The sequence below is a fragment of the Equus przewalskii genome, chromosome 9, assembly GCF_037783145.1.
Source record: "Equus przewalskii isolate Varuska chromosome 9, EquPr2, whole genome shotgun sequence".
Classification (NCBI taxonomy): domain Eukaryota; kingdom Metazoa; phylum Chordata; class Mammalia; order Perissodactyla; family Equidae; genus Equus; species Equus przewalskii.
Window position 1 is genome coordinate 6,367,289 of NC_091839.1, and position 14,180 is coordinate 6,381,468.

A 14,180-nucleotide genomic window follows, 5' to 3' on the forward strand; every position below is an offset into this window, starting at 1 on the left:
CATCTGTGGGGACAAAACGGGAGGGGGCAGAGGTGGACCTGGGGAGCTCTCTCCCCTCCTTCTCTTTCCCCTCCCCCTTCCCCGTCTGTCCTCCCTCCCCAGGAGCCCCACCCAGCCCAGACCTGCCGGTCTGCGCCCCACGCCGACCTCCCCCAGGCTGGAGGCGCCGCCCTGCCTCTCCCCCCGCGCCCCCATCGCCCTCAGCGTCTCCCACTCCTGCTCCCACCCTGGGCTCTGAAGCCAGGAAACCCAAGAGGAAATGACTGGGCGGGTCTTGGTCCCCGCCCGCCAGCGCTCCCCTGGCCACACCCTCCGCCTGGACGCAGCCACCACCGCTGCCCTGTCTCCACGAGGCTGCCGGCCCGGACCCGGCTCGGACGTAAGTCTCTCCTCGCATCCTCTCCCTCCGCCCGCCCTCTGCCCGGCCGCGCTCAGGTGGGGCGACGACGGATCCGCCGGGGGCCTCTCGCCCCCCTCCATGCTCGCTTCTGAGCCTGCTCGTCGGTACTCCCGTGGGCTGCGCTGTTTCGCTCCTCCTGCCTCAGTCTCCCCAGCTCTCCTCCGTGCCTCTGCGGCCAGTCCCTCCCAGGTCTGCCCGGCGTCCTGTTCTGTTGTCCCTGCAGCGAGGCTTCTAAAGCAACTCACTTTTTCCCCTGCCATCAGGAGCACATTACTCACTCTTCCTCTTTCCCCTCCTTGCTGACTCCTCGGCTCCGGGGACAGCCCCAGAGGGAGGGCCCGCGATCTCCTCCTGTGCCCCAGACCCTCCCCGCTTGCAGGGTCCGTCCGCGGGGTGAGTGCTGAGGAGCCGGGTGTCCCTGCGGTGGCTGCTACTGGAAGCTGGGTTGATCTGATGCTTTCTCTTTTCTCTGGGGACCTGCAGAGGCAAGAAGGGGGTGGCGTGGCGGCTGGGGACCCCCCACTTCGGAGACCCTCCCCCTGCCCCCACAGCCGGCTGTCAGTCCTGGCTGGAGTCCTTGAAGCCAGAGAAGGCTGCTCAGGGTGGGGAAGGGGGCTGCAGGCTCGGGGGGCTGCCCCGGGCCTGCCGCCCTGACAGCATGGCTGACCGCAGCTCCGCCGGCCCGCAGATGTCGCCCTCTGGTTGTCTGTGCCTCCTCACCATCTTCGGCCTCATTCTCCCCACCAGAGGTAAGGCCCAGCCCTGGTCTCCACGCTGCCTCGGGGCCCCCAGCCCCTCCTCAGGGCGGCTCTGGGCCGCGTGCTCACCCCCTGCTGAGCCGGCACCAGGAAGGGGGGATCCCGATGAGGGGGTGGGGCTTACACCCTCTTTGGACACCTCAGACCTGGGTGGCCGCTTCCAGTGAGTCTGGCCAGAGGCTCCCCTGCTGAGCATCCTCCAATTTCACCTCCAAGAAGAACTCACCGAGTTTGATTTGGCTGCGGGATCCGTGTGGGTTTCTCCTGGGCAGCCAGGAAGTGGGGCCCCCAGCGCCCCAGCTCCCGGATCCCCGGGTGATAGCGATTAGGCAAAGGGGGTGAGAGGCGGGGGCCAGTCGGAGACAGAGCTGGAGATGGCACAGCGTCGCCTGGGCTGGGTTTCCTGAAGGCAGGACCCCTGGGGGCGGTCGCAGGAGCCTTCTGGGGCAGGCGCTCTGTGCGCGAGCTCTACTGTTCCACATGTTGTCCTGCCCATTTTACGGATAAGAAAACTTGAGACTCAGCAAAGGGAAGTGCCCTGTGCCGCAGGCTAGTGAGTGGAGGGCTGGGATCACAACCATCCTGTTGGCCCCCCGCTCCAGCTCCGCTGAAGCTGCCCTTTGCTCTGCGATGGAATCATGCTCACGAGTTCCTCCAGTCGTTCGAGGAGTGTTCCCTGAGCAGCTACTCTGTGCCAGATCTTGTTCTCTGTGCGATGAGTAAAATGGGAACTGCTGGTCTCGTTGGGAAGGCCAGACAATAAGCAAACCCCTAGTCAATGGTATAGGATCTAGGAGGTGGTGAGTGCCGAAGAGAAAAATCGAGGCGAGCGATGAGATTGTTTCACGACTCAGGAAGACTCAGGAAGGCCTGCCGAGGAGGCTGCTTTGGGCAACACCCTTCCCCCCTCCGTCTCATTTCAATCTGTCTACAGCCCTGAGAAGTAGATTCAGCTGTTATCCCCACTTTGCAGATGAGGCAAGTGAGTCTCAGAGACGGCACATCACTTGCTCCAGGTCACACAGCAAGGAAGTTGTTGGGAGCAGAATTTGAGATCAGGGCCCTAGCTGCCTGGAACGTCCACAGGGGTGGGCAGGGAGAGGGGGCTGGAGGAAGGGCGCTGGGGTATGAGCATTTCTTACAACACTTCCAGGGGCATGGATCGATAGCGCCCAAGCTGGTCAGTCAAACATCCGTCTGCCTTTCCCAGCAGACAGGGCCTCCTGAGTTACCCCCAGACTTTCAGAAGGGGAGGCAGGATGGGGATGCTGATGAGAGAAGGGGGCCCAGAAGCTCCTCCCTGACTTCTCATCCTCGATTTCCCAGGACAGACATCGAAGGAGGCCACATCCACTTCTCTAGCAGACCCAACTACTGAGGAGATTCGGGTGCAGACTGAAGCCCCAGGTGAGGAAAGAGGAACAGGTCTGTCAAGATCCTGCCATTGCAAATAACAGCAGCAACAAATCTCAACTGTGGACCAAACTGGAATTTTTAGATTGTGTAACTGAAAAGTCCAGGGATAGACCTTCAGGCATGGCTCGATCTAGGTGCTCAAATGATGCTATCAGAAACCTGTCTCCATCTCTTGGTTCTGTTTCCTCAGTGTTGGCTTTGTTCTCAGGCAGATTCTCCTCTTATGGGGCCAAGATGACCCCTAGAGACCCAGGGCTTCCATCTTACCTGATAAGAATCAAGAAGAAAGAGCATTTCCCCTTCCCCAATCCAGCCAATGTTCCAGAACTGAGTGCCACTGACCAGGCTCAGGTCATGTGCCAACCCGTGAGCTGATCATTGTGGCCACAGGCACAGAAAGCTGATTGGCCAGACCTGGGTCTCATGGTCAACCTCCAGTGGGGCTGGTGCCAGGCCCACTGACCGAAGTGGACCGAGAATCAGGGAAGGATGGTTTCCCAGAGGGCGTTCCAGGGCCTCTCACCGGAGGCAGGCGGATGCCGAGTAGGGGATGGGCGTCCGTGGGAGGAGGGCCTGAGGCGGCCTCACATTTGGGCAGTTAGCGGAATGGCCGGATTCAGATTTGTTCGTAAGTGGTTTCCACCACATCAAAACTGAGTTGGTGTGGAAATCCTCCTGCACCTGCGCCCACGGGCTTCCTCCATCTCCTCTCCCTTCTCTCCCTGTTTCCCGATCCAGGCACAGACCACACGGAGCTCCAGCCCACCCCTCAGACCTCAATCCTGCCGGCCGGTGGTGAGTGGGGCAGGGGAGGGGCGGGGAGGGGCGCCCGGGTCAGACGTTCTCCCCTGCTTCCTCTGACGCTCTGCGTCCCTGGTCACCGGTTACAGCCCCCCTCCTTTACTCTGTGGGGGGGCACCAGCCAACTCCCTTCACTTCTTCAAGAAAGAAACTTTTGAAATCGTGAAAAAGAACATGCGTACAGAAAAGTACAAAACCCATAACTGTACAACTTAACAAATTCCTCTGAATCGCACCCGGGGTCGCCGCCGCCTGGTCAGGGAGTGGAGCGTCGCAGACGCTCCGGAAACCCCCCGGGGGCCTGCCCCGTTCATTTCTCCCTTTATCCTCTTTCCCTTTTTCCTTTTTTGAATGTTCAGATTATTATTGAACTTTTCCTTCGATTATAACATAATTCACAAAGTGCTCCCCGACTATCCCATTGATGTTTAGTGACACCGTAAACATAACACACATAAACACAGCCTCCCTGGAGACAGTGAAAATACTGCAGGCGAGAGGAAATCCCTTCGTCCATTCCCCACGCTGCTCTCTCCCCCATCTCCAAGAGGCCCCCTCTGTCAGCCCTGGGTGGGGGCGTGTTTCCGTGAGCCTAAGGATACTGGGCGATAGTTCTGCAGTGTGCTCTGCTCCCCCTGCAGTAACACGCCCGATGCCCCCCCGCATTCCTGTGTGAACACCCATCTTGCTCTGTTTCCCCGCCCCTGGGACTCCTCAGGAGGCTGTGCATGGACTGTGGAGCCACGCACATCTCCGTGAGCATCTCGGTCACTTCCAGTTTCTTCTGCTACACACAGAGCCACAAGGAGTGACATGTCCCCTGCTCCTCGAGCCCACCCTAGCAGCATGTATTCTAGATGAGTCCTAAGTATCTCACCCGTGTTCACTCGTTCAGCCCTCACCCAAACCCTCGGCGGTGGAAGCGAGCCCAATCCCCGCTTCACAGACGAGGACACGAGGGCTCAGAGTAACCCGCCCAAGGTGTCACAGCAAGGCAGGGACATGGCTGGCATCGGGGTCCAGGGGTCTGGCTCTGGGGCCCTACTCCTACCCACAACACTCTGGGGCAAAGGACGCTAGCGCTGAAGTTTGTTTCAGGAGCCGCTTGGCCAACGGCCACACGAGCTGCCCTCAGCAGCAGCGTGTGACAGAGTCCCCCGTCCCAGCCCACGGGAGCGACTTTGGTTTTTGCCAACCTGATTGGGGAGGCCCCCGGCTGTCCTGTGGACCTGCACGTCCCTGCCTCACTCGCTTCTCCCCTCCCCTCCTCGCTCTTCCGACCCCAGTAGAAACGACGCTGCCGAAGGAGGTGGAAACGGAGACCCAGACCCAGCCACTGCCGGGGCCCGAGGCGCATCCAACCACAGTCCGGGGGACGGACAGGAGCCGCACGGAAGGTAGGGCCCGGGGCTGTAACAGCAACCCGCGAGTTTTGTTTAATTCTCTATCTAGGTCAGCATTTCCCTAAGTACGCTTCTCAGAGCACCCGTTTGGGGAATTAATACATTTTCAAAAAATTTCTTTGCAGTTTGTGGTCAAAGGTCTTTGGGAAACTCTGAGTTAAAGTTAAACACGTTTCCTTCTGGCGGGACTTCTCAGAGTCTTAACAAAGTGCATCTGCAGCAGGCTCCCTGAGAGGAGCATGTAGTCCGCAGTGTTCCCCAAGTCTGATAGACTCAGGGCCCTCTTTTGTTCAGGTTCCTTTGTGGGGCTGGTCCCAGGAAATCTGGCTGTGGGTGTTTCCTTGGTTGTGTCTTCTTATGGGAGCAGGAGCTTTCCAGTTGCAAAATCCAGAAAACCCAACTGAAAAAAAGATTTGTTGGCTATATACAATCTGCAAAGTCCAGAGGTATCCAGTTTCAGGCGCAGCTGGATCAAGGAGCTCAAGCTGTCATCGTGACTGACTTGCTCCCTCTCTCCACTCTGTTGTCTTCATTCTCAAGTGGCTTTTCCCCTTTTGCTGGCAAAGATGGTCCCATAATTCTAAGGTTAGGTCACAAACTCAGCAGCTAGAGAACGTCTCTTTCTCATTATCTCCAGCCCAAAGCCTAGAGTTGATTCTCATTGGCCCAGTTGGGGTCACATACCCGTGTTTGACCATCGGAAGCCTAGGAAATGGACTGCCCTGATTGGTCAGGCCTGAGTCTTGTGCCCTACCCTGGGGCTGGAGAATGGGGTAGCCCTGTCTAAATCCCGTAACCCAGAGTCAGGAAAGAGGCAGTTCCCTTCAGGACAAGTGAGTTAATGTCACCAGAGGTGTGGGGAAGGGGGCGGAGCCGAGATGAGGGCAACAGGTGGCCTATAATGCTTGTGTGATGGTCTGTATTTGAAGGGCAGCCCCTGCTGGGAAGTACAGTAGCTTGGGCACTCCCAGACTGAGATGCATGCACAGTTGTGCAGACTGGGCACTGCACAAGAGCCCCACCTGTAAGGCCGTGTCATTCCCCTGGTAGATTTGTGTAATTGTTAGTTTCCAGCGATGGCAGTAAAGCATCGCATTCTGACAGAATCTATGAAAACAACTTTACAACAGGTGGAAATAACGTGTCTTGGGAAAGGGACTTTTCTATTTTGCACAAAATTGTCCTCTCGGGGCAGGGCTTAGCGGCTGTGTCCACACTTCCCGGCTGAGGAAACATCCTCGCATCCCGGACTCACTCACTGAGTCCTTGCCGCTGAGAGTTACTCTGCGCGATGGTCCACGTTCCTGATTATTCCTGACAGACAGTCACCCGGGCTGAGTGGGTCAGGGGCCAGTGATAGAGGCACAGCCGAGCCTCGGGGTCAGCAGGCCCCAGCACAGAAGCCCCAGAGCTCCTCTCCCTCCCTCATCTTTGATTCTCCTGTCTCCTGCCTGGCCGGGAGGTGGCTCCTGTCATCTGCTGCTCTGAGTTGCACCATGATTCCGCTCAGATCCCTTCTTGGAATGGAAAGGTCGAGGGAGGGGCGAGACCGGGTCCCCTGCCCCACTGTGGCTGGGGCACAAGCGGAGAAGGGAACTGAGGCCCAGAGAGGTTACTCAGTGGCGCTAAGCCACACAGCCCACAGAGGCAGAATGGCCTCTAGCGCCAGGCTGGCTGAGCCGCACACCCACCGGGGCTGTCCTTTGGGTGCTCTGTCGGCTCCCCAACTTTGTTCCTGCTCTTGATCCCGTTGACCCCCTCCTCCAGACAGGCTTTCCCGAACACCTCGGAATCCTTGGCTGTTGGTTCATCTGCAGGGGGTACGGGGCAGAGACTGGCCTGGGGAGCTCGGGCTTCTTGGGGCAGCTGCTCTGCTCGCTGGCTTTGCACGGGGACATCGGTCAGGGGTGACGATTTCACTGGGGACACTTCTCAGTGCCAGAGGCCACGGCTTTTTTGAGGGCGTCGATTCTTTTAAAGACGGGAGCCCTCTGGGATTTTTGGCCTGGGACAAGAGGTGATATTCGAAAAGTCTCATAACAAGCATCTCCACGCTCTGTCACGGGCCCAGGGTCCCGGCGGCCCCTGCCTGGCTGTGACAGACGTTGCCCTTTACTTCCTGGATGATGGGGCGGCCAAGGGGTCCTAGGAGAGGGGCCAGGGGGTCCTCGGGGGTGGGGTGGCTGGTCTCAACCAGGGTGCAGGCTTACCTCAAATTTCATACCTGCCGTTCCTTGCTGCCTCCAGGGTTGGGTGAGGGGACCTGCACCCTGAATGAGTGGGTGACAGGGCTGCTCCCAGATCCAGACGTCAGTGACGTCCCCTCTTTCCCTCCACGGCTCACTCCTGCCCTCCGCCATCTGGCCGTTCTCCGCCCATCCCACTGCAGGCACCACTCTCTCCAAGAGACGAACCCCCGGCAACGATGTGAGGACGGACCCTGCCCTCCAGCCAGCAGGTGGGTACCCCCCCACCCCCCCAGACCGCGGACAGGCTCTCTGCTGGCCGCTGTGTGTCTCTAGCTCCTGGCATACGGCCTGGCCCAGAGTCGTCCTCAGGAGGGCTGGGCTGGGTGAATGCATGGCTTCAGGGCTGGCAGCGGGCGCACCGGGCAGACACACAATAAATGTCAGAATAGATGAATGAATGCCCAGGGGCCCCCAACATCGGTGGGTTAAAATGACAACCAGTGATTTAGCTCCCAAGTCTGCGATGTGGGAGTCTCGTCCTGGCTCAGCCGGCTGCTTCTTGGGGTCTCTGCTGGGCTGACTTGTGCCTCTGAGATCTGCTTGGGGTCTGCAGGGGCTCTGCTCCTAGGGGCACCTGGGTCTGGTCTCCTACTTCCTGCCCCGCCAACCCCAGTGGATGGATGGAAATGATGTGCCTGCACGTCACGTAGAGCATTCATTCATTCGAAAGTTTTCACTGAGCGCCTGCTGTGTGCCACGCAGTGTTCTAGCTCCCAGGTACACAGCAGTGAACAAGACAGACGAAAGTCTCCCTCTCTGGGAGCAGACATCCTAGCAGGGGGAGAGAGACGATGAATGAGAATTGTAATCACTTTAGATCAGGGGGTTCTCAGTTGCTATCGGGTTAGAGTGGAGGGAATGAGCGGGGAGTGTGTTCTGTGAAGGGCAGGGAGGCCTCACGGAGAAGGCACTGTGGGGGCCGTGTCTAGGCAGAGAGAACAGCTGGTGCAAAGGCCCTGAGGTCAGTGGGGCGGGGGGGGGGTCTGGTACATCACCAGCAGGCAGTGGGTGGGGTTGGGGCACATGAGTGAGGGGACTGTGAGGAGGTGACGTTGAGAGGCAACGGGAGCCACACTGTGGCCACGTGAGGACTTTGGGTTTGTTCTAAGTGTCCCAAGCCTGAGACCCAGGTGTCCCCTCTCCCTGACCTGCCATTCGCTGATTCACTCCGCAAACCTCTGCTGAGTGCTGCCTTTCTCCCTGTCTGTCCCCCAGCTTCCAGTGAGGACGACCCCTTCTTCTATGGTGAGTTGCCCTAGGGGGCGGCGGGGGGAGGAGGGGCGAGGGCCGCCCTCACCAGGCTCCTCCGTGTCCCTCTCTGCAGACGAGGACACTCTCCGGAAGCGGGGGCTCCTGGTTGCGGCTGTGCTGTTTATCACGGGCATCGTCATCCTCACCAGTGAGAAGGGGCAGCGCGCGGCACCAGGCGGGGAGGGGGGCCCAGCGGGCGCCCTGAGGGAGGTCTTCAAGGCTCTGGGGAGGTTGTTCAGCGCTTATCCATGCTTATCTGTTGGCGACATCACCATACAAATGACCCCAGAACTCAGCGGCTTAAAATGGTAGCCACTCACTCAGCCCTCAGGGCCATGGATGGGAGGTGCCGGCTGGACTCGTTCCTGCATCGAGGTCAGCATGGGTCAGCGTGGGTCAGCAGGGAACTCCTCCTGTGGCACCTTGGTCCCTGGCTTCGTGGTCTTATCCCCCGGTTGACTGGCCTGGGCTTCTTCACGTGGTGGTGGCAGGCTAATGTGATGGTGTGGCCCCCAGGACTAGCCACCATGGGTGCTGTGATCACCCCAGCCCCGAGGGCCGAGGGGAGGGCGTGGCTGCACCAGGACCTGCTAGAGACGGAGCTGTAGGGGGTGCCAGCAGGGGCTGTGGCTCCAGGAGAGGTTCCCGCCCACTGCCTCGTGGGCCTCGTGGAAGGCCCACCGGGAGGGGCGGGGTGGGGGTCCCAGACTCCTATACCATCCTCTCCTCCTGCCCTTCCCCCTCCTGCACTCCCACCTCCTGCCCTCCCCTCTCTGGCCTCCCCCCTTTTTGGTCTCCCCGTCCAGTCCCCCTGCCCTCCCCTCTCCTCTCCCCCAGCTCCTGTCTGGCCTCCCCGCCAAGGCTCAGGCAGAGGGCAGCCCAGGGCTGCTGCCTCTCAGCTCAGCCTCCCAGGACCCAGCCCCGTGCATGGGGAAAGGGGCAGAGGGAGAATGACAAGCAGAGAAACTAATTATTTTTAAAGTTTTTTTTTTTTTTTTGTGGAAGATTAGCCCTGAGCTAACTGCTGCCAATCCTCCTCTTTTTGCTGAGGAAGACAGGCCCTGAGCTGAGATCCGTGCCCATCTTCCTCTACTTTATATGTGGGACGCCTACCACAGCATGGCTTGCCAAGAGGTGCCATGTCTGCACCCGGGATCCAAACTGGTGAACCCCGGGCCACCAAAGCGGAACATGTGAACTTAACCACTGCACCACTGGGCCGGCCCCTTTAAAGTTTTCTAAATGCTGCAGATTAAGTAAAACACAAGGGCCGGCAGTTTGCGAGCTCTCCTTAAGCTGAATCACCCACGCCAGGTCCTGGCCTCTCATCTGACTCTCTCGTCAGGAAAATGGGCGCAGCCACACCTTTTTGCCTTGAGGTGGGAGGCAGGGCACTAAAGGTCATGCACCGAGGGGCCACATGTATGATGGTCGTCCCATCAGATTAGTGCCACACAGCCTGGGTGCATTGTACGCTGTAGGTTTGTGTGAGTCACTCTGTGATGTTCACACAATGATGAAATCGCCCAATTCGCAGGACGTGTCCCCGTCGTTAAGTGATGGGTGACTGTAATGTTAAAAAGAGATTGGTAACTCATGCCTGACCCACGCTGAGTCCAGGAGTCAAGCACTGTTGCCTCAGTGGTGTGACACGTCTTTGTCAACCCTGACACTGTGCTGGGCCCTATTCCCTCCCTGTGGGAAAATCGAGGCTCAGAGAGTTGAGGAGTTTGCCCAAGGTCACGCAGCACGTGAGAATCAAGGAAGGCCTGGCACCAGGTCTGCGCGAGGGCAGAGCCTGGCCGTTAACTCTGGGGCCAGAAGTGACAAACATCCGTGGGCACCCACTCTGTGCTCAACCCGGGCTGTGGGGCTGGGGGCACGGCCTGGTCCCCACCCTCGGGAAGCTCACATGTGGGGCTGATGATAAGCAGGTAAACGCACTAGTAAGCAGAGTGGATGTACAGAGAGGTGATTAATTACCATGCAGAAACAGAGCAGAGGACAGGACCGAGAGGGACGGAGGGAGCATCTCCCTCCAGTGAGGTGCAGTCAGCACTGGCTCCTCACCGTGAGAAGGATGATTAGAAAACCAGGGAGAAGGAGCCCCACTCGGAGGCCAGAAGGAGCTGAGCGCGTTGCGGCAACCACAGGAAGAGGCCAGGGTGGCTGGGCGCGTGAGCCAGGAGAGGAGTGGAAGGATTCCAGGCAAGAGGGCCAGGGAGGCGGGAGGCAAGGGGGGCAGCCAGGAGACTGCAGAGTGCTGTTGTCTGAAGCTCCCTTTGTCTCCTAAGATCCCCCATCATTCACTTGGCTCCAGCCCATGGCCTCCCTGCTGTCCCTTAAGCCCACCTGTCCCGCTCCTACCTCAGGGCCTTTGCACTGGTTGTTCCCTCTACCTGGAACGCTTTTCCTCCAGATGTCCATGTGGCTCCCCCCTCACCTCCTTCAGGCCTTTGCTCAGAGGTCACCTCCTCAGGGAGTTCCCTCTGGTCATCGCCACGAGGATGCCCCAGCTCCTGGACCTGCCTGCCCCCTCCTTGGCTTTATTTTTCTTCATGGCACACATCATCATCTGGCTTATCACCATCTGTACACTGGACTCAGCTATTTTTTTGCAGTGTCAGTCTCCCCCGCTAGAAAGCCAGCTCTACCACGGCTGGGATTTTCTTCCTTCTCGTTCCCGGCTGTGTCCCCAGTGCCTGGCACACAGCAGGTGTATAATAAGTATTTGCTGGATGAATGAATAGCAGACAAGCCAGGATGGGCTTTTGAAGGACTCTTCCTTTGGGGCCCTTGCTCCAGCTGCTCTCCGTTGGCTTCTTGTCACCTGCTCAGACGGGCAGGTTGACCGGCTGGTCTCCGCCACCCAGCACAGCACAGTCGTCAATTCTGTTCCACCTTGTGACCAAACCATTTCCTTTGTCCGCAGGTGGCAAATGCAGGCAGTTGCCCCGCTTGTGCCGGAATTATAACAGGTGAGTCCATCGGAAGCGGGGCCAACGACCGATGGGCACCCGGAGACCAGCCCCGCGGCTGCCTCCCCTGCACAGAGCCTGCGCAATGGTCAGGAATGGCCAGCTGAGAGGGACGACATGACAGCCGAGCCCCTGACCCCTGCCCTGCCCACCCTGAAGGCAGCCGGTCCCTGGCGCGGCCCCAAGTGATCTGTTCTCTCCCCATGACAAGTAAAGCACTGTGGTCCTGCCCCCTGATCTTGGTCATCGTGACTGACAGAGGAGGACAGCGAGGGGTCGCATTCTCACAGCCAAGGGGGGCGGGGGACAGTGAAGGAGCCAGCGTGCATCGTGAGGTGGGAGGGGCAGGAGTGGCCCGCAGGGGCCCTGGCCACGGAGGGGTCAGCGCTGGATCCTGCCTGTGGCTGCTTGAGACCCCAGACAGGTCCCCTCGCAGAGCCTGGGGCCAAGGCCAGCTCACCCCGACAACCCGTGGTTGTGTTGGTCACTGCGAGCACAAAGGGAGGTCCCCGGCCCACGATGGCCCCCCTTGCCGCACACTTGGGTCCCTCCAGCACTGCGAGGGGGCTCGCACATGGGAGTGTGGACACCCTGCCTGCCCATCCGAGCTCCCGAGCTCCATCCGCACCCAACCCACAAATGACCACCTTGGGGCTACCTCTTGGTTTCGGGGTATGCCCCCCAAGAAGGCCACGTGGGCCTTGCAGTGGCGCAGAGCACTTGGGGGGGCAATTCTGGGGTCGCAGGGCCCCAGAGTGGGGTCGAGAAGGGGCGCAGGCTCCCCGGGCGCTTCTAAGGCCCTCGGGCTCTGCAGCCGGTGGGGGGCTCCCCCGGGTTAGGCTGAGCGGGCCCGGAGGCTGAGGCATCCTCTGAAGAGGGAGACGCGGCCTGTCCATCGGTGGCTGCATCACAATATTCCACCGCCTTCGGGTCACGGCCTGTTCATGGTTACACAGTCAGTTTAGTGGGCTGGGAGTTGCATAAAAAAAGAGAAAAAGAAGTAATGAAATAGGAAAGGAAATATCAGAGTACATCACAAATAATATGGCCTTCTTTCTGTATATATCCTCTGCTCAATTTTTGCCACATTGTCGTCCTACCTGGGTTTTTATTTACTTTCTTAAGAGATCAATTCCCTTTTTAACTTAAATAAGTTTATTTTAAAGGCATAATCATATATGGAAAACCAGTCCTGCTCCACATAAATAAAAGATAGCCAGAAAGACAAATCCAATGAAAACAAACATGTATGAGCTGTATATTGTATTTGTATATGTAATATATATCGTACGTGACATACATATTATATACGTAGAGGAGAGAAACAAAATATTTTTTGATTGGCACCCACCACCTGCTAATCAGGACAGACGCCTAGCCAGTCAGGAGGGAGGATTAGCATATAGATTACATATTACATATATGTTCATGGATAGTGTATTATGTCTATTAAATTGAATCAGGTGAAATTGTCACTATTCAAATTTTTTTGATCTGTAAACACGACAATTTCATAGGGCTTAACCTAATATATACAATGATCATATAAAATGTATTTCATACTGCAGGTCGCTTTTTAAAAATACCGAGAAGCGCTGGTCGAGGGAGTGTGTAGGTTGTCGTGGGGAGGAAACTAAGTTTCCTTCTTAGAACAGGAAACGCCGGCAGCCACGTTTGCCCTGGAGGGGTGGCCACCCCAGTTTGTGGAAGATGTTCTAGGGCGGTATTTCCCAGACTTCTCTTCATAATTGTTGCCATTTTCATCCTGCTTGTACTGTTAATCACTTTTTTTTAAAAAAGATCAGCTCCCTTTTTTTTTTTTTTAACTTAAATACATGTATTTTAAAAGGCATAGTCCTACATGGAAAGCTGGTACTGCTTGATATAAACAGAAGAAAGCCGTAAAGGTAAACCCAATGAAAACAGACAGGGAGACAGACACGCGGTGTTCCAGCTGGATCCTGAGTGGCTGCCCGGGGCTCTGAGCCAGAGGCCAGAGTCTGCTCCGCTGGAGGAGACCAGCAGGGGTCAGGGGTGTGGGTGTCACCTCACTGCCCAGACACCGCGGAGTCTGGGAGGCCCAAGACCACCTCATTTCTGACACCAGCTGCAAGGTGGAGTGTCCCCGAGACCGCCCCTGGGTTTGATGATTCACTAGAAAGACCCAGAGCTCACTGAGAGCTCTCATGCTCATGGTTATGGTTTATCACAGTGAAAGGGCCCAGCTTAGAATTAACCAATGGACGAGACACACACGGGGCAGAGCCAGGAGAGCTCCTAGCACCAAGCGTCGAGTCATCCTCTCCCAGTGCAGCCATGGACGGTGCCGACTTCCGGCAACAATGTGACAACATGCACAGAGTGCTGCCAACAAGTCTGGGTCCAGAGCTTTCACTGGAGCCGGTCACAAAGACATGGCTGACCATCCCTGTGGTCCTTGTAGTCTCCAGCTGCTCCAGAGGCTGAGCTGATACCTGTGGCCCAAAGCCCCCACCGTCAATCCCACTGTTAGAAACTACTAGGTGGGGGAGGGGCGGCCAGCCCAGTGGCGCAGCAGTCAAGTGCTTACAATCTGCTTCGGTGGCCTGGGGTTTGCCAGTTTGGATCCCGGATGTGGACGTAGCACCGCTTGGCAAGCCATGCTGTGGCAGGCGTCCCACATATAAAGTAGAGGAAGACGGGCACGGATGTTGGCTCAGGGCCAGGCTGCCTCAGCAAAAAGTGGAGGATTGGCAGCAGATGTTAGCTCAGGGCTAATCTTCCTCAAATAAAAGAAAAAAAGAAAAGAAACTATAGGAGGGCCCCCACGCCCTGGGTGGACAAAGACATTCTTCAGACAGGACCTTCTGCGGCTTAGAGATGAGCCTCTCTTTGGGGGAGGTTGATTCTTGACTGCGCCGAGCCTTCCTCCCTCATATCATTTG

The 14,180-nt window shown here is 57.6% G+C and overlaps 1 protein-coding gene across 24 annotated transcripts; it reads left to right on the top strand.

Annotated features, from left to right (window-relative positions):
* Positions 1–7: 7 nt before the first annotated feature.
* FXYD5 (FXYD domain containing ion transport regulator 5) lies at positions 8–11,493 on the top strand. Of its 24 annotated transcripts, none has more exons than XM_070632584.1 (9): positions 8–379; positions 1,089–1,149; positions 2,485–2,565; positions 3,313–3,369; positions 4,662–4,772; positions 7,168–7,236; positions 8,243–8,272; positions 8,352–8,426; positions 11,211–11,493. In XM_070632584.1, exons 1-9 carry the CDS (start codon positions 260–262, stop codon positions 11,258–11,260), a joined length of 654 nt encoding a protein of 217 aa, XP_070488685.1. In that variant the 5' UTR covers positions 8–259; the 3' UTR covers positions 11,261–11,493. The 24 variants fall into 24 exon arrangements, 16 of the variants coding, with proteins under 16 accessions (XP_070488685.1, XP_070488690.1, XP_070488686.1 ...); XM_070632589.1 differs by having other exon boundaries at positions 105–379; positions 1,073–1,149; XM_070632585.1 differs by having other exon boundaries at positions 119–379; positions 4,665–4,772.
* Positions 11,494–14,180: the final 2,687 nt, after the last annotated feature.

Excerpts from the sequence above, each read along its gene's own strand:
- FXYD5 (XM_070632584.1), top strand. The coding sequence starts at position 260 with ATGACTGGGCGGGTCTTGGTCCCCGCCCGCCAGCGCTCCCCTGGCCAC. Across the intron at positions 2,566-3,312 it reads GGTGCAGACTGAAGCCCCAG|GCACAGACCACACGGAGCTC; the intron begins GTGAGGAAAGAG and ends TTCCCGATCCAG. Across the intron at positions 8,273-8,351 it reads GGACGACCCCTTCTTCTATG|ACGAGGACACTCTCCGGAAG; the intron begins GTGAGTTGCCCT and ends CCCTCTCTGCAG.